The sequence below is a fragment of the Haemorhous mexicanus genome, chromosome 15 (assembly GCF_027477595.1).
Source record: "Haemorhous mexicanus isolate bHaeMex1 chromosome 15, bHaeMex1.pri, whole genome shotgun sequence".
Classification (NCBI taxonomy): Eukaryota; Metazoa; Chordata; class Aves; order Passeriformes; family Fringillidae; genus Haemorhous; species Haemorhous mexicanus.
Window position 1 is genome coordinate 4709812 of NC_082355.1, and position 23880 is coordinate 4733691.

At 47.0% G+C, this 23880-nt stretch overlaps 2 protein-coding genes across 5 annotated transcripts in view; one reads left to right on the forward strand and one right to left on the reverse strand.

The window, feature by feature from the left end:
* CYFIP2 (cytoplasmic FMR1 interacting protein 2) overlaps positions 1-23880 on the reverse strand; it is a 49781-nt gene that overhangs the window by 4716 nt on the left and 21185 nt on the right. For all 4 annotated transcript variants that reach the window (XM_059860302.1, XM_059860299.1, XM_059860301.1 and 1 more), the window contains exons 14-30: positions 23017-23183; positions 22589-22736; positions 22100-22253; positions 21428-21584; positions 20598-20694; positions 19969-20045; positions 19005-19113; positions 18577-18696; positions 17745-17944; positions 17182-17269; positions 10168-10311; positions 9251-9341; positions 8457-8587; positions 5291-5363; positions 4695-4789; positions 561-799; positions 29-176 (exon numbers count right to left, since the gene is read on the reverse strand). In XM_059860302.1, the coding sequence (XP_059716285.1) occupies positions 29-176; positions 561-799; positions 4695-4789; positions 5291-5363; positions 8457-8587; positions 9251-9341; positions 10168-10311; positions 17182-17269; positions 17745-17944; positions 18577-18696; positions 19005-19113; positions 19969-20045; positions 20598-20694; positions 21428-21584; positions 22100-22253; positions 22589-22736; positions 23017-23183 (2238 nt within the window). The remainder of the gene's footprint in view (positions 1-28; positions 177-560; positions 800-4694; positions 4790-5290; positions 5364-8456; positions 8588-9250; positions 9342-10167; positions 10312-17181; positions 17270-17744; positions 17945-18576; positions 18697-19004; positions 19114-19968; positions 20046-20597; positions 20695-21427; positions 21585-22099; positions 22254-22588; positions 22737-23016; positions 23184-23880) is intronic.
* On the forward strand, positions 15602-17145 carry FNDC9 (fibronectin type III domain containing 9). Its single transcript, XM_059860081.1, has one exon. The coding sequence runs from the start codon at positions 15690-15692 to the stop codon at positions 16350-16352; it is 663 nt and encodes a 220-aa protein (XP_059716064.1). The 5' UTR covers positions 15602-15689; the 3' UTR covers positions 16353-17145.

Consider the following 23880-nt stretch of genomic DNA (forward strand, 5'->3'; position numbering starts at 1 on the left):
TCCTTTGGGACCTCACCCTTCAACTTACCACGTTTTTTATGATTTCATCTTTCCCATCCTGCCTCTGCACCTTCAGCAGGTGGTAGCAGAAGTCGAAGAGGTCAAAGCGCCGCTGCTGTCCAAGGAGAACAATGATAGAGCAACCTGCCCAGTTCAGACCATCTCCAAAGCACTGCCTGGAGGGAGGAGCAGGGTGATGGGTGGGGAGACATGACAGGATAGAGTTAGGCAAGAGAAGTACCGTGGCACCAGGAACTTTCTTGTGTTCAGTCCTGCTCCTAGAAAGTGAGTATAGACCTAGAGAAAATGAACCCAGAAGGAGAGAATACAGAATTACACCCAGGCCAGGCTGTGTAGGATGAACCACGGGGTAAGATGGGTGAGGACATAGCATTGGGTTGTCAGCCCTGTCACGATGGGCACATCCCTTTACCTGGCTCTTTCCTCCAGCTGTTCCAACACAAAGCTGAGCAGAACCAAGGACCCACACTCCCCCTCTACCTGCACAGAGGCTCTCTCTGCAGCTGAGGGCACGCCGGGGGCCGGCTGGGGACACTCACTCTGCCGTGAACTCGTTGGTGCCCACGGGGATGCAGTACACGAACTGCATGGCGCTCCAGAGCCGGTGGAACTCCACGCACTCGTCCACGTGCATGACGCCGTTGGTGGGGGGCGGCCCGCGCCAGATGGGGTCCTGCAGGTAGCTGCGGATGCGCGTCAGGATCACCTCGAACATGGAGAGCCCGCAGCACAGCCGCTCCTTGGTCAGCAGGTCCCCCTCCCGGGCGATGGCTATTTGCTGAGGGCAGGGACAGCCAGAGGGACACAAGTGAGGATGTGACCCACGCCCACCGGCTTTAACGCTGCCTGGTCTCTCCCCGACTCTGTCGCCTCGTGGGAGGTCCAACCTTACCTCTGATGGCTGCTCCCATGGCACTTCCCACCAGGGAATGCTCATCCCTCAAACAGGAGGATTAATGTGGTGCTCTGCTCTGTTACACCGACCTCAGAATCTTTTAACTATGTACGTCAGAACACCAGAGCTGAAGGCAAAGCTCTGACCAGAAATACTGATCCTTAATTCTGCTAGCATGCTGCTCTGCCCTGTTAGTGCTACTCAGTGCTTCGTTTCAAGATTTTCATTTCACGATTCATTTAATGGGTTTCGTCTCATGATTTTTGCAGATTATGAAGATAAAACAGGAGAGAACAGGGACATTTTGCTTCCCAGGACATTGCCATCATCTCTTCAAAATGCAGATAGCCTATGGCTTTCTTGATTTCTTTCGTAGTTAGGGTTTAAAAGTTCTGAGGAAGATGAGAAATCACTGCAAACTTGATACTGAAAAACTTGTGGTTTATAAGAAAGCCAAATAATTTTTTCCCAGATGTGGAGGCTTTACACGCATGGATAATTTTTGTGTCATCCCCGCTCAGATTTAGATATACAAATCTAGAATAGCTCCACTGCATGAAGTTATTTTGGCTTTTACACTAGAGGCAAATTAAAGGAGAATTAACTTCATTTCAGCCCCACTGCTTCCCAAGAGGACAAAAAAAAAAAAAAAAAAGGGAATTTAAAACAAGCAAGCAGGGCCTTCCCCCAGGCTCACTGAGTGGTGCGAGTGGGAGTCCCCCACTGCCTTGATGTCCTTTCAGCTGCCCCATTTCCTGCTGTTCCAGTGGCAGGACTGACTTTTCTTTGCAGTGCTGCCAAAACTAACTCTTGAAATGGGAGCTGGGTGCTGTCAGAGCCGTGCCCATGGCTGTGGGAGGCTCTGGCTCTGCTGTGCTCACCTTGGCAGAGGAGTGGCTGCACAGGCAGAGCCCTTCACCCCTCCCACCACTCTGGAACAGGCACACAGAACAAGTGTGACATTGACTGAGACCCTGCCAATCCCAGAGGACTTCCTGGAGCTTTAAGCAGTTTTTAAGCATTTGCTCCATTTCCAGCTGTCCCTGCAATGCCTATAAAAATGTTATTCCAATCAGTCACGATGGGACTCACAGCAGCTGGGACAAAGGGCAGGCACATGTCCTAGCCAGACATTAAGAACATGAATTATGCTTGGTTTACTTGGGTCATCTTCATTCCACTCTGAAAAATGCATGAATGTGCCTGTACATCCCCATTCCTGATTATCAATTTATGCTGGCAGTAACCTCAAGCATTTTTAGTTTGGTTGCTCTTGAAATTAGAAGCGTTTCAGTTCTTGCTTGTGCCACAATTTCAAGGATGTTTTGAGGACCTCAGCTTAATTAGTGTTCAACTAATAGCAAATATCAAGGGAAAGCTGTCATCATGTGCAGAGGCCACATTTGGTCTGGGATCCCTTGATCTGTTAGAAGCAGGAGCAGTATCACTGGTTCCATGGCACACACCTGCCTGTGTTTGCTTGGCAAGTAAAGGTTTAATTCATCCAGCTTTTTAGCTGAAGGCTGTACACTGTCCCTCTCCTCACCTGCTCCAAGCTCTTATGGGCACAGGTCTACACACACTGGTCTATCATGGCAAAATGAGGGCACAGTAGAAACAGAGCCATTTCAAATGTAAATTAGGTGTTAGCATTACTGTTTGCTAAAACATAGTGACAAAAGGGACACTTTTGAGAACAATCTTCTCCAGTGATCTCAGTACACGATTTCTGAAGAGATCTCAATTTAGAAAGAGATGCATCTGGCTTTCAGTGTAGGTAGTGCCAGTCAGTTATGCACATTCACAGACAGAATCTGGTTCTAAGATTCCTCACAGTTAAGACCAGTCTTTGATACAGGACTACCATCCTAGGGTAGATACCTTAACAAAGGCAAAGCAGCTGGAGAGCTGTTGGTCACAGTCTGGGGTCCCACTGATTTCTAAGACCAGGAGAAGAAGGATGCTCTCAAGGTAAATTGCTGCAGGATGCCACTGTGCTGACTCAATTATTCCTTTTGTCTTCAAAAGCAAATGTTCTGACTATTTCCAGGGAACAAACCAGACTGACCAAGCACTTTGGAAAACCTCTTACTAAACATCTCTATGGTCAGCATTAAAAGGGAGAGCATTCCTTTAATGAACCACTTTGACCCCCCTGGTTCTTTATAAATGGTCCATCAAACATCTGCTTCTGGGTTTCCAATGCAAAGTAATTATTTACAACAATCATTGGCAGTTTTCCTGCCATTGCACAAATCCAGTTTTGATTTTCCAGTTTTTGAACCTCTTTTACAGCCTGTTTACTGGTGAACTTGCCAGAACCCTACCCAAAACCTGCAAAAACCCATAGATCCCCACTATAACATGCATGGGGCCACCTTTTGGGAGAGGCTTCGAGCAGGCAATGTCAGCTTACGTTCTGGACAATTGTTACAAGGCATTTATGCATTCTGTAGGAAAAAATCCTGTATGGCCTGTGTCCAAAACTGCATTTCCAAAATGCATGTCCAAAACTGCATAAAAGGAGCAAGCTTAGAAGCTATGGAGGCACCTATAGAAAGCAATTCTTGTGTTCAGTTACATTTGAGCTCAAAAAAAAAAAAAAAAAATCTGGTACCCAACTGTACCTGTGTGATGAATATGAGAACAGTTTACAGAAAAATAACTTTTTAGTGGGACATGAAATATCTTTTGTTTTCATCACCATTATAACTACAGCAGAGATAAGCAACGAGTGGACTCTAATAGCAGAATTCAATGATGATTTTGCATGGAAAGAAGGAGAGATAGAAAGACCAACACAAAGACACGAAAACACAGAGGTGAATTGTTTTTTTCGAGTGTCTCCTTTAAAAGGAAGTGTCTACAGAGTAAGATAAAGTCCTCAGTTATCCAGCCAATTTCTCTGTTTCAGATGATTTCCAATGATGCAAAGTTCAAAATGTCCTTGATCCATGAGAAAAAAATATAGGAACAAGTATCAACCACTTTCTGCCTGTCACAGATCTGTCACCTCCTACACCAGCTGAGTGTTCGTTCCATTCCCTCATCAGTACATTACAGGAAAAGGGTGTTGATTCATTTGATGCTTGAAAGATTTTTATCCCATCAACCCCAAGTAAATGGGCACTTGAAGTTTGATTATTCTATCAATGGAGCTCAAATTTTGCCCATTACACTGATCAGTCTAGGGTGATATTTTAAACAGTACTGAGTTTCTGCACAAGAGATCTTTCCCAAGCTATGACCCACGTCAAGAAGATACTTAAATGGAGCCGTAAGTTTAAGCATGTGCTGAAGCTCTAAGCATGTGCTAGGAGGGAAACCATTCTCAGATGAATTCCTTGACAGGGATGAGCTTAAATGGACCCCACTGCAGTCCTAAAACAGGATCCCCAAAAGTGATGGCAATTGATTGTTAGGACAGCCCTGCAAAGATTCTCCTCAAACCACTCCAGCAATTCTCCATCTTCTTAAAGTGGAGATGAAGAGGTTTTTGGAGTTGTTCTGATTCAGAACTGCCTTCTAGCACACTTGCCTTACAGCTCCCTGACTGGAGGCAGCAACACACAAATTGTGCCTGGACCCACTCACAAATTTCCCTTCAGAGCGTTTGCTCGGGCAAGGATTCGGATTTGCTCGTCCAATTGATGTTTTGGGGGGAAAAAATCAATCAATCAATAAAAAAAAAAAAAGGATCACTTTTCCCAGGGCCAAGCAGGCCATGTGGGGACTGCTACGAGTTTCCAACAGCCATCCCTTCCAATGCAATCCTTACCTGCGGAGTGCCCAGCCTCTCTATTAGGGGAACCAGGTGGAGTGGGGCATACTTGGCTTCGAGACGCTTCATGCGCACCTCCAAGCGTTCTCCTTCTGTCAAGCGAGCAGCAAACAGTGAAATGAGAGGAGGAAGTGGAGACCCACCAGAGTTTGCTCAGAGCTGCCCCCCAGCAACCATCCGAGGAGACTGTGGGATCAGGGAGCCAAACCACAGCAATGAGGGGCCAGTGATGCACAGGAGGGAGGGATGGGCAGTGCGGTCTCAGCAGCAGCTTTATCACACATGTCCAAGCACGGCCCTGCCACCGAGCACTCCTGTTGAGATGGACATTTCATGCTGCCACTCTCCAAAGAGGCTGTGAAATGGCTTTCAAACCTTAAGGGAACCCCCGAACTGACTGAGGTTTCAGGTGGTAACTGTGCTACAGGCAACGCACCCCTGGCTTTTGTTTGCACCTGATGTTTGGCTGTATCCACTGATCTGTTTGGAGGGGGAAGCAGGGTCAGAGCTAATCCTCAGCAGAGATGGGAGAGAAAACAGCCTCTGGGCAGAGACCTCTGAGTCTGCCCACTGCTTCCCTCTCAGCTTCTTACCTTTGATGTAGACCCTGGGCAAAATATTTTGGAAGGGAGCAGCATGCAGCAAATCACAAACTTCTTCCTGGGACTGAGGCAGGAAGAAAGAAAGATAAAGTAAGTTAAAAAATACCTAATGGGGAGAGTGAATGGCTCAGGGGCCTGGGCAACACTACAACACCTACAGCACCTATTCAGATCCAACCCAGCTCAGTAGTAACTCCAGTGTTTGAACTGAAATGATCTAAAACTGAAAGTAACACTTCAGCTTCAGTCAGGAAGTTTCCCTAACTCAAATAAGTTACTTCCTGCCTGCATAAGGGTAGACCTTTATACTGATTTTCTGTCCTACTTACTAGCCCTGAAAGTAAGAAGGGATGAAGAATATAGAAGTTTCCATTTCATCTTACCCTGAATGAATTCCTGCAGCCTGTTCTTTAAGAGAGTGCCCAGGTGGAAATTACCCTTTGGCTTAGTTATTTTAGGAAGTGTACATGAAAAATATACTGACATGTGGCTCTTCTGCAAATAGGCACATCATAACTGGTCTGAAATTATCTGGCTGTTGGTGTGGTGTTCTCAGCCAGGGCTATCAGAATCCCAGTGGTGCAGGCAGGCACCAGGAAGAATAAAACAAAAGTCCAGAGAGGAATAACACCATGAGATGCCACCTTAGGGGATGCATGCCAATGCACTTGAGAAAAAAATAATCCCAAACACAGATGCACAAGGAGGAGAAACCTAGAAATAGGCAGGTGGAGACTGAGGAGCGATGGCCGACAGTACATTGTACACGAGTCTGCAATGGGAAACAGCAGCGAGGAAACCAAAGCTGTTCAACACAGAGGCATCGTGTCACGACAAGGCATCAGCCTGCTCCTGCCAAAGCCTGCTCCCAGGACATGCTTTCAGTTCTGAGCTCACTGGAGAGATGTGGACACACTCGGAAGCAGATCATGAGAGCGCAGCAGGAGGAACCCGGGGCCAGATGGAATGACTGGGCTGGGCCTGTTTGGGATGCAGGGGTGCACAGCCCCCTTCCAGCCAGCAGGACAGTGGAGCATGGAGCTGCAGGAGGCTGCACTGGCGCATGGATGCTGGGATGAGAGCAAGTTTGTGGGAGTGCAGTTTGTGACACAGTGCTGGAGGGACAGGAACAGTCTGGGGCCCCTCCATGGGCACAGAGGTGCTGATGCTAACGGAGTGGGCCTGCCACCTTGGTCATTTTGTTTGCAAAACACTGTTCATTCCTAGGTGAATGTTCTTCCACTGCTGTTTTCCTCTAATAAAGTGAGCATTTTCAGCCATTTGCAGCCTGCCTTCACCTCATATCTGAGGTTTTTTATCCCAAAATTAATCAAGTTATTAACATACCTCTTCCCCAAGGCCCATTAACCGAGAGCACAAACTCTGCTTAGAAATTTCATCCCAAGCAACCCCTTATTCCTCAAACAATAAAAAGGGGGTAAAATGCAGCAGACTGGACATCTGCATCAGAGCCATTTTTGCCAGCAAATACCACCAGCCTTAGATCACTCAGACAGCTCTGAAGGTAATTGCAGTATAAAAGCAATTCCTCCTGCTGCACAAGAGCTCCATTAGAGGGAAAATCTTGTTCTGTGATGGCTCTGTGCATCTGACATCCTCCAGCAAGTGGGAACCAGTGCCCACTGCATGCAAAATGGCTTTGTATTCTGAGCCTATTACTGCAAGGAAAAACAGAGGATCCAAGAGGGAAAGACTTTGTCTGGCATAGAAAGTAGGCAGATGTGGACGTTGATGGGCAGCCTTCCTTAAAGGAACCCCAAATTCCCATCATCCTTATTTTCTGCTATTCTAAAATGCCAGTACACTGCTGATGTACAGTTCCTGGGACTGAAGGATCATTTCTGCATTGAAATGAAGGATTTCTAAAGAAACCACCATGTCCCTTGAGTGTCCCATTAAAGATGTGATAGGAAAGGCAAATGCAGTACATCCAGCAGAAAAACCCAACACTGGGAACAGCAGGAAGCACTGACAAAGCCACAAAAAGAACAGAAACTGCCAGAAAAAAGTTGGCAACTCTGGTCATTCTATAAAATTCTATAACAGCCAAGCTGCTGGGTGGTACACATCTCTTGTCTTCATCTTATACAACCGCTGCTCACTGAAAGTATTTGATACACTCTACCAAGAATTAAAAGTCTCTAAATCTGGAGTTAAAATGCAAAGGCAAGGGCAGAAATATCCGTTTTGAGGACATGCAGAGACTTTTAGTTTTCTCTGTGCTCTATGGCCAGATAAAACTTGGACTCTTTGAACTTTCTTATGGCTTTGCTCTGAACAAAACTCCTGGTTTTGCTTGGAAATTCTGTCTTATGCTAGGGAAGTATTTTGAAATATTTCTGGAAAATCTGAAACAGCCCTGCCCAAACCATTATGACACAGTATGCCCATTTAATGTACAGTTGTGTTGTTGAGCACTCCTCAGTTGGCTCTGGGCTAAATTATAAGATAAATTCATTGCTTGGTAAATTTGTGATGTGAAAAACTAGGAGCTAAAAAGATGAGTGGCACTCAGCCACAGCCTTTGCCCCACACTAGTAAGGGCATCACATGAGCTGAGAGACTTGTGCACAAAAGTGTTCAAAACTCCAGTGCAGGGGGCAATACCAAGTTGTTACTCCAGACAAATTTTCAATGAAGATGTCCTAGGACATATATCATCATCAGATTTCCCTCCTGTTGGATTCCTTTATCCATTCCACCATTACAATCAACCAGGTTTCTCCATTGCACTGGCACCCTGAAAGAGCAGAGGGACCAAATCTACTTCCCACTGAACAAATATGTCTATAAAAAAGTACTGATCCCTGCCCCAGAGAGCTTACAATCTAGAAATTAACTCCACTTGGTTTTATTTCTAAGCAGGACAAACAAGGGGCAGCTTTAGGTCCAAGAATGAAATCTGGATCTTCCAGTATTCAGATTCAGCCATCCCAGAGGCCTGACCCAGTGCCAAGGCACACCATCCCCATGGACATGCCCAAAGACTCCAGGAACACAGCCCCAGAGAGACCCTGAGAACATGAGAAGCTGGAAGGTAACACTTCCCAAACTCTTCTGCTGGAGAACCCACTTGCACTTCTACTCTTGAGCTGGAACTTTCGGGTACGATGTTGGTGTGGGGGTTTTGCCTTACCAAAGCCTGCTCGATAAGGAGGCAGAAGAGAATGGCATTGCCCACTTCTCTGAGGCTCTGGAACACGTCAGTCTTCAGCTCTGCATACTCAATGATGTCCTTCAGCTGATGGTGGAAGAACTCCAGGATTCCTTAACAGAGAAGGAAGGACAGTCAGAAAGAGATTGGAATCACTTCCCGATAATTTGGGTGAAAAGATGATCACTGCCTGGTATTCCTTAAGCACAAATTGCAGCTGCTAAATGGATACACAGAGACTGGCACTGGGAAGAACTAACAGGCAGTGTCTTATCCTGCTTTCAGGAAGCCTTGGGAAATAGGGAGTAAGTCATTTAAACTCCCTGGATTTCTTCATCAGAGGAGGAAAGAGGTTCCAGACTGTGATGGATGACTTGGTGCTGGCTCATGTACAGCAGCCACAGTTTCTGACTGCAGCCATGCTGCAAAAAAAAAAAATCTCTTCACCAGCTAAACTGAGCATTTAAAAAATACCAGTGAACTCACAAAAGCTTACAGAATCCTGAAAAGATAAGAGAGGCTGCCAGAAGACATTCCCTTATCAGCCATCTATGTGTTCAAAAGGAAATTTCCAGCAGGAGATTTCCTGGAAAGGTTTCCTATACATGGTCCAGTGTTAACAGCAGAGCAGCTGAAAGTGTCTCAGCAAACCTGGCTGCAAGTGGCACTGGCAGGACAGGTGCACAGCCTGGATTAACCATCAGTGTGGGCCTGACTAAATGCTGCAGCAACACGTGGCTGAGCTCCTGCTGAAGGATCCTACCAGCAGCACCCACCTGGAGAGCCATATTCATGTCTTGGCAAGCGGCAGATCTTGGGCATGACTTCAATCAGAGTCTTCACATACTGCAGGATGGTGCCTTGGAGCTGTTGGAGACAAAGGCAGGTTAAACTGGAATGCCAGGTCTCCTGGCACTGGTTTTGAAAGAGGCTGGCTGTGCATGGGTCCACATCTGACAGCACAGGATGAAACTTCAGCTGGAATCTGAGAAGAAGCTGCTTAATTTGGATTTCACTCAAATATGGAATTCAGCCCAAGTGTATGGAGTCAAAGTGCTTTTACAGCTTCCTCCCAAAGAATAAATCCCAGCTGCATGGATTTTCAACTTCAAAATACAGCTTGCTGTGTTTGCATTGTTTGCAGCTGAAATCCAAAACAAGGCTCAGTTTTAGATGCAGCTGGACTTGTGCTTCTAACCCAAAAAGCATTTCACCAGAGCTGCCAAAGGGCTCACTCCCTAGCACAGGAAATGCTCCTTCCACCTGAGAAATGATCCCTGGATACTCAAGAGTTTAATAAAGAATTTACATTCATGTAGAGCAAGTTTCTGCAGATCAGATGTTTTGGACATACATTAGAGCAGAGCACACTGCTCAGCTTAAAGCCCTCGCTGTCATTTGGAGTTACACACCTGCACCCTGTGGATACATGACATGAGATAATGCACTAAATTCCATTTACTCCACCATAAAATCTTTGTGCTGAATGCTGTCTGATCCTGCTGAGACACTCCACCGTCCCACAGGAATCACTGGGATTCCCCATCAGTGAAAATTAGCCCATGGCTCCAAGTGTTCCAGCGTGAATCAAGGGACACAACGGTGCCCTGATGCCAACACCCCGACCCCAAGGCCCACACTTCCTGCACCCATCCAGGCTTTGGGGTTTCACCAGGGCCAGCCTCAGAATTACCAGGCTCTTGACAATCTTCAGCAGCTCCTCCATGACCACAGCAATGCCTTGGTAGCCCAGGAGCCGACAGATGGTCTTGAAATGCGGCGGCCCCACGAAGTTGCGGTAGGAGCTGTAGATGTGGCTGTAGGCGATGTTGAGAGGCTGCAAATGGGAGGCACAGTGACAGTCACAGGACCTGTAATTCCTGACCAGACCTGTAATTCTCTTATCACAGTATTATGTTCCATCACTACAAATTTTAAGGAGGAGGAGGAAAAAAATAATACTGATGGCCATTCCCACTTGTGCTTCTTGTAGGAGAAGAGATTGCTTTTCTTCCTATGTGCTCAGATGTACTCTAACCTCAACACTGTCATGTCACAAGGTTTTATTACCCTCCCATGTAGCAACATCACTTTCATTTCCAAGGTAATTTACTCTCCCATGCACTCCCAATCAAATATTTCAGTTCAGTGGCCCTTTGCCTCTTCAAAATCAAATTGTTCTCCACTAAAATGAAAAGTTTTACATACATTCAAGCAGACAGATTTTTTTTTCCCTTATGAGCTCTTGCTTTAAATGAGGCTTATTAAGAAAAGCAGGAACAGAAGCAACTGAGTTTAAGGGCAGATGGAAAAAACACAAAAAGATCCTTTTTGCATCCTGCAAAGCTTTACATCAGCCTCTACTTAACAGACATGCTGTGGGTCTGTGCCAAGGGTAAGAATTTGACACTGGTCTGAGGAGAATGGTACCCAGGACATTGCCCCCAAAAATTCTTAGCAGCAGAGAACAGAAAGTGATTTCCAGGAATGTACTCTACCAGTATCATCTTGGAAACATGGAAATTGCTGCAACATTTCATTACTAGAACATTTACAGGATCCACTTGGTGTGAGGCAAAGAGAAGCAGGGGGAATTAATTCACTTGTGTGTTCTGCAGGGAAGAAGTCCTGAGAATCAGATTTAGCTGAGACACCACATGCTCAGAGAGGGCTCTGCAATGGAGGTGTTGGCATCACAACTCAGCCCAGCAGAGGGGCTGCACTCTCCCCCCATGACATCTCCACATCAGCCACAGGGAACAGCAAAAAAGCCATCATGGAAAAGGTCCTGGCAGATAGTGCCCCTTCCAGTAAAAGAAAGATTAACCCCAGGTCATGCTTACCTACAGGTAAAACAAAGATAAGGAAACAAATTAGACTGAATCCCAAATACCTCCCTGTGGATACTGCAGACATATTCTACAGGGATCCTTTCCTGCCAATAATGGAGCCAAGGGAGTGATGGGATGAAGGCACTGAGGAGGTTTGGGTGAAAGGGAGCAAGGGCTGGGGTACCAGCACAGGGCAAAATGTTGTCTTTGCTCCACCACTGCTGCAATACCCCCAGCTGGAGGCTCCCTTCACCCTCCACTCCTGACTCACTCCACAAGGTTTACTTTTAACACTTCATCTGAGCTGCTAATGGGTTACAAAGTCATTGGCTAAAAACTGGAAAAGTATTTTCTTTTGCTCTCAGGTACAGAATTTCACCAGTGTACTGACCACGCTTTCACAGACATGTCAGTTACTTTAATCAATTAATTCTCCCTCATTTTGCCACAGTCCTACAGATCTGGTCCAGCAGATCTGGATTACCTGCTGTAATTTCTAAGTGCTCTTTGAACCAGCAGAAATAAGGCACAGCTAGAAAGTCCCCTATTTTCTGTGAAATGTAATTTCACCTCTTGTTCCTGGTAGGTGCAAATAGCCCTGAAACACAATATTAAGTGCAGAAAGACTGCCTTGGAGGCTCATTCACAATAAGCAAGACCTTTCTATCCCATCAAAACTTAAAGTAAAAAAAAAAAAAAAAAAAGGCCCTTAGTATGTGGGTATGTGTCAGAGTTAAGAATTATTTAGGCAGACAGAAGCCTACTTTCAAAGCTCCTTGGATACCAGCTCTTAAGAGAATTGAGCACCCTGCTTACACTTCTGTCTGCATCCTCAGATAACCAAGTCTTTAAAAATCAGAGACCCAAAGCCCCTGGTTATGCACCCTGGTACATTTGAAAAACTGCAATGTGTTTTTTGAAAAGTGTTTCTGTTTAAACACCAGGTAATGCCCCACCTGGAACATTTGCCCAATGGCCAACATGACCCTCTCAGAGGGAAGTCAGTGCTCCAGGGCCCCAGCCCAGCCATACTCCCACAGCTTTTGTTGCTTTAACTTTTGCAAGGCACTGTCCAAGCCCCAGGTGTCCTCAGAAAGTGAGTGCTGCAGGGGTGATCCAAATGGCCCAAGGTGGTTCCTTGCACCTTCCTTCCACACCTCCCTGTAGGCTCCTTTACCCTGTTGTTTCCCAGGGTAGCTCATCCTAGCTTGGGGGAATAAAGCAATCCTTATTTCAGTGGGTTCATGAATCCCCACTCATTTCTTGAGGGGTCTTTGCTATTCCATGGCCAGGGGACTTCTGTCTGCATGTGCCTTGTTCCCCTGGGATGGGCTGCCACCACTGGTACCAGCTGTGGTGCAGCTGGTCAGGTTTTTCCCACAGCAGGGCTGATAGTTGGCTGTACAGGCAGCCAGCAGCTGGTGCTGCTGCACAGCCCCCACCTGGCAGCACTCCCTCACTCCTCAGTGGGATAAAGGGGCTGGAGAGCAGCTCCCAGCCAGCTTCTCCCTTGAGTGGGGGTCTCAGCAATTAGCCTGACTGGGAGAAGAGACCTTTTAGGATGTGCACTGGCTGCAGATGAGCAGGATGATTCACGCCAGCCTGTCTGCAGGATGAGGTGGGTTCCTGGAGCTCTCTGCAGAGCCATACAGTGCACTAACAGCAGGCTTGTGTCTAATAATAATGCTCTGCCAGCAATTAAAAATATAACTCCATTTAAGGGTGAGATACACAGCTTGGGGTAGAGACTGTAGGATGTAAAAAATGACACCAGTGGGTATTTTAAGACAAAGCAGCTGAAGGCACAAGCTGGGAGCACAGCACAGCACAGCACAGCTCACTCCCCCATGCTCAGAGGCCACTTCTGACCCCTCAGAGAACCAAAGCAAAAACCTGACCCTGACACTTCCTGTGAGTAGCTCCTCCCCTGTTGGAGACACTGGGGAGGTTTGCCCCATCCTTGGTTTGGGGCCAAATGGGCAGGTTTTGGGGATGGGAGGCTGAGATTTGCAGCATGGGGCAGAGCTCCCAGTGTCCCACAGAGCCCACCCTGCACCCAGGTCTCAATTACAGCCATCTGTAATTGTGAGCATGTGGGCAAGGCCCCAGTGTTGCTTTAGGAGCTCAGGAGGTTACCAGCAATGCTCTGGAGAAGCTTTAGCAACAAATGGAGCAAATCAAACCCCAGTTCTATTTCCATGTCTTTGACCTTGTTGTTGGCCATCACTCAGACCTGTCTGAGCTCACCTGAGGAAAGGCAGGGAGAGTTTTACCTGATAAAATTGAACAGAGAGGGATAATAGATAGTACTGACAGTTACAGAATTCTCTTGGGAAAATGAAGAGCTAATGAAAGAGCAATATACTCAGAGACAAAAAAAGAACTTGCACACAGCCCAAGACAAGTCAGGGCTCCCAGCCAACCTAATTTCAGTGCAACAGCTGAGAGTGTCTTAGAAAGTGGAATGAGTAACTCCAGACTCAGCATCAACATTTCTGGGAAAGTTCCTCTCAAGCACATTTTGGCTTTAGAGAGGAGCAAGTCACTTGGTCAGAGCCTCTCTCTACCAGGTCCATCTGTCCCCTCCTGGCCACAGGCTCGACCTGCTCCCCTGAACAGCACAGGCACTGGCTTTGCCTCTCCCTCCTGCCCTCAGCACACTGACAGGGGACATCCCCAAGCTGTCTGTAAATCAGAGCCATTCAAAGAAGAGCACGTTTTAATCCCATGCAGTTCAGCAGGAGGTCAAAGTCTTTGCAAACCCAATTCCTACTTCCATCACACAGTTTAAAAAATATTAAAAGGCTACTGGAAATTGCAGCACCATCAGGGATCAAAATGTACTGCTGATGGCTCTAACTTAAATCAGTAGTTTAAGTGTGCAAGAAATGACAGAATTAAAGACAGAGTCTCTGAGTCAACAGGAACCACAGGTCAGGATCCCAGATTTCACACCATGTGTCTGTAAGCTGCTGGGCTCAGTGATGCTCCTGCTGGGGGACTGTGGATACAGGGGAAAAATAAAACCCAAATAAGCCAGCAAAAAACCCTACCTGGCTTGTTTTTTCCTGCCTTGGAGACACACATTTCTCCCAGGCAGAAGCTTTTAGGGATAACATTCCCAAAGCACTCGAAGATGCCTGCCCATCCTTCCCTATTGGTTGCCATGGTGAGAGATGACGGAGCCCGAGCTGGGTATAAATGGGGGAGTTCAGGGAAGGGATTTAGCAGAGGCAGGAGGGAGGTGAGTGCTGGCAAGGCACTGCCTGAGGCCACTCTGTCACCAGACTTGTCACCACTAAGGACCTGGCTGGAGGTAAGTGCTGGCTTTGGGAGGGCTCAGCATGGGCATGTGCAGCATTGTGTAAGGACAGATTAGCAGTCATTAGAATGAGCTTATTCTTGAGTGAATGGTAGGAAAGTTAGTTATTGTTAGAGAGAGGAAAAAGGAAAGAATAAATGAATTGAGCATTCAGCTCAATTGAATGGAGGTGCTGCTCAGAGCACTCTCTAGCCAGGAGAGAGAACCCTGCAGCGAGGCTCAGAGAGCACTTTGGGGATCTAAAGGAGTGATGTGCTCAAGTAATTTGTGGTTGTTGCTAAACAGCCACACAGCTCAGAGAGTATCAAAAAACTACAGGACATTGTACCATCAGGGATCATCATCTACTACTCACTGGCTCTGGCTCAAATCAGTTTAAATGTTTAAATTTGTTAGGTGGGCAGTGTCTTTTTTCTGTCTTTGTTCTTACTATTCATATATTTGTGTTTCCCTAAAGGCAGTGCTTTTATATTTCACCAACCTACAGATTTCACATTTAAGATGCTGATATTGCAGTGTGAGATGCTGCAGGAACAGAAAGAGTTGATACTTTATTAAGCAAGGAAGGTACAGAAAATGCAGTGATAACTTAAAACAGTGAACTAACCATTATGGAGCTTTCTAAATGGCATTTAGGTGTAAAATCAAAATATCTGTTGATTGGCAGCTTCACAAGGCAAGCTGGAGCTAGTTTAATCATCACTTAATGCTAATCACACTTGCAGTATCATTTTTATTTTGTGGGAAACAAAAAGCTATACTAGCTTCTGATACAGACAAGCAATCACAGAGAATTTTTTAAGAAACATAACTGGAGCAAAAAGTATACCCTGTGCTCCAACTGGATGTTTTAGTTGTGAAGCAGAGTGATACAGTAGACTGGGCAACAGCAGGATTTGTCTTTTGTAATTTTAGCATGTAACCTAAGTGAGCCAGGATAGTCTTGAGTCCAATCTAAGGGAGAGTAAGTCAGTGGAAAGAATTCATCGGTGTCAGCATCCTTTGAGCCTTGACACGAATCAGAAACCTGAGCCTCTCCCTACCTCTGCTTTCAGGGGCACCATGAACATCGAGGTGCACAACATCACTTACACCAGTGCCACCGTGTCCTGGGCCATGAGCAGCCCCTGCCCAGAGAACTACTACCACGTCATGTACCGCCCCAACTGGAACAGCGTCTTCGCCGGCTACCTGCGGCAGAACTTCCACCGCGAGGAGCGCGTGCCGCACCCGCTCAGCTCCCTGGTGCTGCACCGCCTCACGCCCTCCACCATCTACGTCCTCTGCATCACCTGCAAGAACTCCTACCCCTCCAGCAACCACTGCACCACCTTCCACACGCTGGACAAAATCCCCCTGGTTTTTGGTGGCTCCAAGCACGAGCCCACCACGTCCATGTGGATGGTGAGCAGCCTCCTGCTCCTCTGCTTCCTTGCCCTGCTGGCCTACGGCTGCCTGCAGTTCTGGTCTGCACGCTGCCACTGGGCTGCCAGGCTGAAGCACCCCGACAGCAGCCCTGAAGAAGTGGGGGAAGGAAGTGGCTCACCAGAGGAGCCACTGAGTGATGGACTGAGAGAGGAACTCCTGGAAGTGCCCATGACCACTGTGCTGATGAGGAGCTCCAGTTTCGTGAAGGAGAGCCCGTATAACTCCCCTCACTGCTTTTTCTCCTATAAAAACAGTGATGACAAAAGGGCCATCCTGCCACAGCATGGCCTTCAATGAAAGCAAAAGGAAACAAAATCTTGCTTAGAGGTTTGGTTTGTCCTGCTCTTCCCCAGCTCTTGCCAAGAGGACTGTCTGTGTGTCCATGGCAGCTGTCTGTCCCAGGGTAGAACATGAGGCATAGACATTGGTCACAGGGAGGGAGATTTTTGTCAAGTGACAAAAATACTCTCATTTGCTGAGGATTTTTAAAAAAGAAACCAAGTCAGATCTCTGGGAACAGCCAGGCTTGGCAGACTGTAGTGTCATTAGCTCATGTGCATCAGTGCTGTAGGTTCACCTCAGAGTCATCAATCAATGTGCATAAGAAATAAACTCCACTCAAGTAGTTTCACACTTGAGTGCCCCTCTACTAGCATCACAGCCCAAGCTTTTGTAATACCTGCATAAACAGTCATTGCAGCCTGAGAAAAAAGCTTTTTATCAGTATTAAGTAGTGCACACACAAGTATTTTAGTAATTCCCATTTTGAACAGAAAATGGGATTCCTGAAGTGGTACCTTCCTTGGAGAGCATCACTGCATCAGAGCATCAACTTGCTCACCTGCCTGTGCATTCAGATGGATTTGACTCGGTCTCAGTGCCAACACCAAGCAAGAGCAGTGCTGACAACCCTTAACATGGGCATTTTATGGAGAAGAATATGGAAAAGCAACAGCAACAGCACAAGAATCTGCTTCTTGCATGTCTGTTTGGTTGCACACAGTGATGTGACCCTGCTCATTCACACCCACCACTCTGTAAATGAACCAGTCCTCGCATTTCTTTCTCTTCCTAAATAAATATTTCCAACACCCACCCCTTTGGCTGTTGTGGCTCATTTACTGACCTTGGACCCATAGAGGTAATAGGGCTGGACGTTGGCTGGCTTGTCCCGCTGGGGCTCCTGCGTGAAGGGGATGGCTGTCCTCACAAACCTGGAGCAGGCATGGGAGATGGGGAGGGAAGTGGTCAGAGCCTGGATAACTTGACACACACACAGGGCATGGTCTGGGATGACCTGCAGTTGCAGGCTAGTTAGAATTCATCACTTGAGCTACACCCACAGGAAGGCAATATCCTGCCACAATCTGTTGGTGGTGTAAAACTTAGCAAAACAGAGATTTCTTCTCATTTTTGGCAGGCAAGAAAACAGCTGAGCAGCTACCAGAGCTTTCCTACTAGCAAACCAACCCTCAGCCACTTCAATTACTGTCTAACTGCTGCTTCAGTTTGTTACTAACATTTTCAAGACCAAAGGAAGATGGTGGGTTTCAAATTCATTTTAAGAGAAACTGTTGCGTCCCACAGGGAGCACAAACCTCACCATAATGCACGTCAATTTTACGTGTCAGGTTTGACGCTGTGGAAAGAGAAGCAGGGTCTCCAGGTGGCCTTGCTGTCCCTCCTCACCTGTTGGTGGATCCGTTGTAGCAGTAGTTGGGCAGGAAGTCGAAGTTGAGCTCCCAGAAGACGTGCAGGGTGATGCGCCCATAGGGCGCGGACACGTTGTGGTTGGCCTCGCGGAACATGGCATCGAAGCTGTCCAGAGTCATGTGCTTGCACAGCAGCCTGTGGGTCAGGCGATTGATTTCCAAGAGCCACTCCAGCTCCTGCAGCACATAAAGCAGCAGACAATGCAACAGAAACAGCTGATTTAATTGCCAGGGGAATGGTTTTTTTATCCACATGCATGCAGAACGAAATACATCAATTTAACTCAGCGGCCAAGGCCAATTGCACTTCCACTCAAGGGGGTCCTGGTCCAGTACTTTGTGAACCTGCAGGAAGCAAAATTAATTTGTTCCCCACTGAGCACTGGCTGGCTTTCACCTCAGAATCCTCCAAAGGTGGAAACTGGTAATTTTACACTGCTTGACTCTGATGCTCCTGTATCATATCAAAGACAGAAAATCCTGTACACACACAAACAATGTCACAGTCACCTTCATCCAACTGGGAGTTAAAGCAGGATTTCCTTCTCCCAGTTTACAGGACTCTCTTATATGAGCTCTACAAAGTCTAACTGCTGTCACCTTATGATTTACACAGACACTTAATGGTCTGATAATAATGCAATTAAAGCTGCATGAACAGAAACAGTAAAGACTCAGCAGCATAAAGGAAGATACATGACTGGTTGAAACCTACTGCAGGGGAACTCAAAACAGCAGAGAGTTGATTGTGCATCCCCAGCAGTGTATTAGTCTCCCTGCTCATCCTCAGAGTCAATAGAAGTTCTTACCACGATGGATGTCAGGTCCTCGCTCTCGAAGCGGCTGATGGCCTGGTCCAATGATTTGTACATGGCTGCAGAGATGCGCTGGGTAATGAGCCTGTTCAGGTCGATTGATCTGCCCAGCAACTGGCAAAAGAAAAGATTTGCATGTTATATACTGATGGGGACAAGGTACTTTATTTTTTTACTCCACACACAAATTAAAACCAAACCTCAAAATCTGCTTAAACGTGGAAGTGGTGGCGCAAGTGCCTTGGTTGAGTGTAGATTACTTAAGAAGGAACGAGAGAAATGTAGAGCATAACTCATTTTTGTGTCACAAACAGATTAAACCCTTCTCAGCCCAGAGCTGATCTCAGCTAGGATGCCCTCCACCACCAAAAGGAAAAGAGACCAGGAGTGGTGAGCACTGGAGTCTGCTGCTTGCACTGTACCTGGACGTGCCTCTGCTTGAGCAGCGTTTCGTAGCGGTTGGATGGTGGGTATGGGATGATCACCCCGTAATTCTTGCACTCAGCCCGGAAACGTTTGTCCAGTAAAACACTGAAAAAGGGAAGCAGTGTCAGAAAAATAGAAACTACACTATCAGCTTCTCTATGAGTCTTTCCAGAGTTGTTTTAGCCCTTTTAATCTTGGCTCTGAATTCCAAGAAATCTCTGCACACTAAATCACAGAGCAGTAGTTTTTATCTGGGGATTGCCCTGCTTGTCTTTTGTGGCTAAAACATTTAAAAAGATAAAAAAATGAGCTGAAAGATATCAGTTCCAGGTACTGGGTGGTTCCCCTGGTGTGCTCCCTCCTTGAAGATCTGCTGTGGGAACATTTGGTTGGTGATGGTGATTCTCCTCCTTTTCTATGGCCAAATGTGACCTAGAGACAGAACTTGCTGTCACATGGAAGACTTGGTTCACCTTTGGGGCCACAAGAAGAAGACTCTCACTAGATTTCATCCATGCCCTTTAAATTAGTAAGGAGGATATGCCACAAAGGTTCTATCTCTGCAAAGGGAGAACAAATCCTGCTGCTTTACTAGGGTGAAGACAAGTGCATATTCCTGTTTTGTAGAGATGGGAGGCTTCCAGTCCTCTGCCTGGTACAGAAACAGAAGTCAAGCAAGGACATGCCTGCAATAAGCTCAGTTTGCTTTTCTGCTGCTCTCACAAACTGTACTCTGACTGCTGCTCCGGATGCCAATTATTATTTTTTCACTTTTAACTGTGTCTCCTTAATTAGTTTTCCCCATCTACATCTGTCTGACGTGGACAGGCAGCTCTGGGGACAGGGATGATCTATGTTGTGCCTTCTTGCGGTGGCTGCTCCCTGAGGGAAATCTTTTGGTTAACAGCAATTTGGATGCAGCGATATCATCAGTCACCATCAGCAGTCAGGCTCTCCTACCTGCCAGCCATCGCTTTGTAATAGGCAAAGATCTGATCTGCCAGCTTGTACACAAATTGATCAAAGCACAAATTCACCTGGGGGAGAAAAAACAAGACTTGGTGAGGGTGTCACCAGCACAGAACAGCTCCTTCCTAGGCACGCAAGATCAATACAACCCAACACAGATCCTTCATTTAATACAAACATATATTAAAGGTCACACTATCTTAAAACCCCACTGCACTTCTCACAATGCTGAAGGTAAGCAGAAAATTGCAGTTACATTTCTCTCTTTATAGTTTCTGCATGTTCTTACAGGTCCCGGTCCCCCAGCCTCAATCACCCTTCCCTCTCAGGGAATTTCTTGTTTTCCTCTGATGTCTCAAACCCTCTGCTCATCAGACTCTGCCTTGTCCTCAGTGTTTGACAGCTTTTGGCTTCCATGGTTCCCTACAGGTACAGCTGAGCTGAAGCCCTTAATCAGGAGACTCTGCAGGGTCTCTGGAAATGCTGATCTTCTTGAAAACTTCTCAGTCTGATGGAATATTTCTTTCAGGAGAAAGGTGCCTATAATGAACTGCTGGGTCAAACAGGGCAGCGTGACCCCTGTGAGCTTTTTCCATACAATAAAGATGATGAGAACTTACTTCAGCTTCAATTTCATCATACAGAAACTGCTTTTTGAACTTGGTCAAAGCATAGTATGCACTGTCATTGTAGAGGTCCAGGGGGTACAGCACATACCTGAGAACAAGAACACAGACCACATCTAAAATTAGCTTTGGAGCTTATCAGCATAAACTGCAGCCAGTGCATGTCATGCCCTGCCTGAAGTAAAAAAAAAAAAGGCTTTTCTCTGACTTCATGCCTATCACTGCCACCCCCTGCAGCCCCTCAAATAGTCCTTCTTTATCCCTAGGTTCTGCAGGAAGCAGCTACAACCAACCTGGAAGTGAGCTGATTATGAGTTGTTCAATCAACATTTGCTTCTTCTCTGCCCTTAAAAGAGCTTTCACCCTCCCCTCATTCCAGAGAATGCTCTGGCAATGCCCATACAACCAAGTTTTCCTAACAAGGAAAACATTATGAAGATGATTACACTTCCAGAACAGCAATTCCTCTCATAATTTATCCCACACACAAAAAAAAGTAGAGGTGGCTTAGCCTGGGCCCACCCCCTTTGGTGACACATCTGTTTCACTGCTGCGTGCAGGTGACAGTGCCACCTTGTCCTGCCCACACCCCAACAGTTACCAGCTGCTGTTTATGACACATGAAGAAGTGCCAGTGCCAGGAAGTCGCCCCTGTGTCTGCTAACGAGGTGCTCACACAGCACCATTCATGTGACAGCAGAGCAAGGAACATCTATTTACCTCCCACACCAAAAACACTGCTCATCACCAGCCTCCCCTTCTTCCTGAACAAAATCCCGAACCCCAGCATGTGCACGGTCCCAGCAGAGCCCACCAGCTCTTACTCCATCATGGAGGGTTCTTTGGTTTCCAAAATATGGTCTGTGAGGATCCAGGGCATGGACATCTCAATGGGGAACTGGATGCGGCGGCCCATGGTCAGCTCCAAGAAGAACTCCCGGAACCAGAGCTGAGACAGGTCACAGCACTGCTGCAGAGCTTCTGGAATGCACAGAGGATCCATGTTACCCCCCTGGGGATGGCAGTGAGGGCATGACAAGGCTGCTGCTGCAGCCTTGCTTTTGGGCACAGGACATTTTTGTAGGATGTCTCTGGTTTTAAACCCAGACCATGCCCATGCTGCCTGAGCACTTGGTAATGTAAGAAGAGGGAAGGGATCATCCCCTTTTGCTCTAGAGGGCCACCAGTGGAGAACACTGGAATGGCTCAGAGTTATTCTGCAAGACTTCTGTGTCCAGTGGCTCAGTTTGTCTGGGACAGAAGGAAAGCCCAGTCCTAGAAAAGAAACTCCCACCTGCAGCTGTTTGCTCTTGCTGACACCCCTGTTCACATAATAACTACTACACAGAAGCATGCCCAAACCAGGCAGAAGAAGGACATTTGGGGAAAATCAAGGAAAATCTTCTGTGTAGGTCAATGAGGAGCAAAGCTGATTTGCTTTTGCCTTTCTGAGCATGCAAGGGCTGGGTTCAAGCCTCCCCCTGACATAATCTCACCGCTGATGTTGAGAAGGTGGGTGAAGAAGAAGGACTGCTTGTGGAACTCCTCAATGGCCAAGACTATTGGCCCATCCAAGCTGCTCCTCAGAGTCTTCTTCGAGCCACTCTTGTCTGCTATGAGGGACTCCAGCATAGTCCTCACCATGTAAAGCTTTGGAAAAAAGGTGATATGCAGTTACCACTCTCCAAACACCATCACACATGGCCTTGCTGTTCTGGGAACAAAAAAGTATCACTTTTCCAAGGTGGTGACCACCCTCTGCACACATATGCCAATATCCTTCAGAGTTAGAGATAATTAATCTGCTTTAAGAAGAGGCTTTGGGAATTACACAACAAATTAGGCACCAAAGCAACATTTAACACACAACAGCGTGAAGACTTTGTGGACAGAGCACAGAAACAGCTGCTAATCCACAGGGTGGGAGACTCCTACATGGCTCTAAGACCATTAATTCCCCACACAGGAGACAGACATTCACATACCTGTGTGCTTGATGGTCCTACTGCTCGTCGTGGGACTTTAATATCAAATCCACCTTTGGGATCCTTCTCACCTCTCAGGCAAGGATCATTTGGAGGCTCTCGACCTCCCTCCCAGTCACAGATCGTCTTCCGAATCGCCTGAAGGACACTGGAGTGGGGGAAGAGGGAGAGCAGTGCTTAAGATTGATTTTACTTCAAGGTGAAAATACCTATGGCTGTGCACATATGAGAGGAAAGGTACCTGAGGGGGGATCATACACAGCTGCTATTGCTGGGGATGATGCCCAAAAGTTACCTCTGGAGGAGCTGCTGGCCAAGCTGTTGGCTGCTGTACTGGAGCATACACAGGACCACGTGCTTGTGTATTATAAAGTGTAACAAAACTAATAAATATATGGAGTTTGCCCTGCATTCAGGGACAGACTGACCTGATCAGAACATTCTTCTTCTTCCTGACAGCCTGTCGGAGAGGCTCCCTCAGGGTCACCTGGGCGAAGTCCTGCAGCGCTGCGTAGATGGTGTTGCGGATGGCCTGGTTGAAGACACTCTCCATCCGCCCCATCAGCACCTGCAGGCCTTTGATCATGGCAATCACCTGAAGGAAAAGTTAAATCCAGATGTAAATGCTGTTTTTCCATTGTGTGAAGAGGGCTATAAATCCAGCATAGAGAGAATTTGGGACTGAATTAATTCTACTCAGCTAACATAGGCCCGTTGATCAGGCAGCTAATTTTTGGGTGTTAGCTGCTTTACAGGTCACAAGAAACTGAGGAAAGCATTTATACCATCAGCTCCTTGCAAACGGCCCCTGTCCCTTGTTTCTACTCTTGATCTCTTGGTATCTTTAATGCCACACAATCCCAGGAAACTGCACATGCTCCACGTGTGGGTGCAGCTTGCACAGAGCTGCATCTGCACAGGGCACAGCCTGCCCTGCCAACAGCACAGTGGAGGAAGCCATAAGGCAACATCCAAACCAGCCTGGACTGTGTAAGGCAGGAGGAAGGTCCGGGCCTCCCACAGCCTGGCTCAGAGGACTTTTCCCACTGTTTACAGACAGCCAGGCTGAGAGTTGATGGGTCCTGGGGACTGGCTGAGCATGTCTTGTGTTTGCACAGCTCCTGGATGCAGCTGCTGCTCTTGCTCCAGACCACACAGCTCTGCAAGCCCCCTGTTCTGGCTTTGTGTGACAACATTCTGGGAGCAGGAGGCTATAGGGGTGACTCCTGGAAGCAGCTTCTCACATTCCCCCCCTGTCCAATAAAACCAACACCAGCTGGCTCCATGACAGA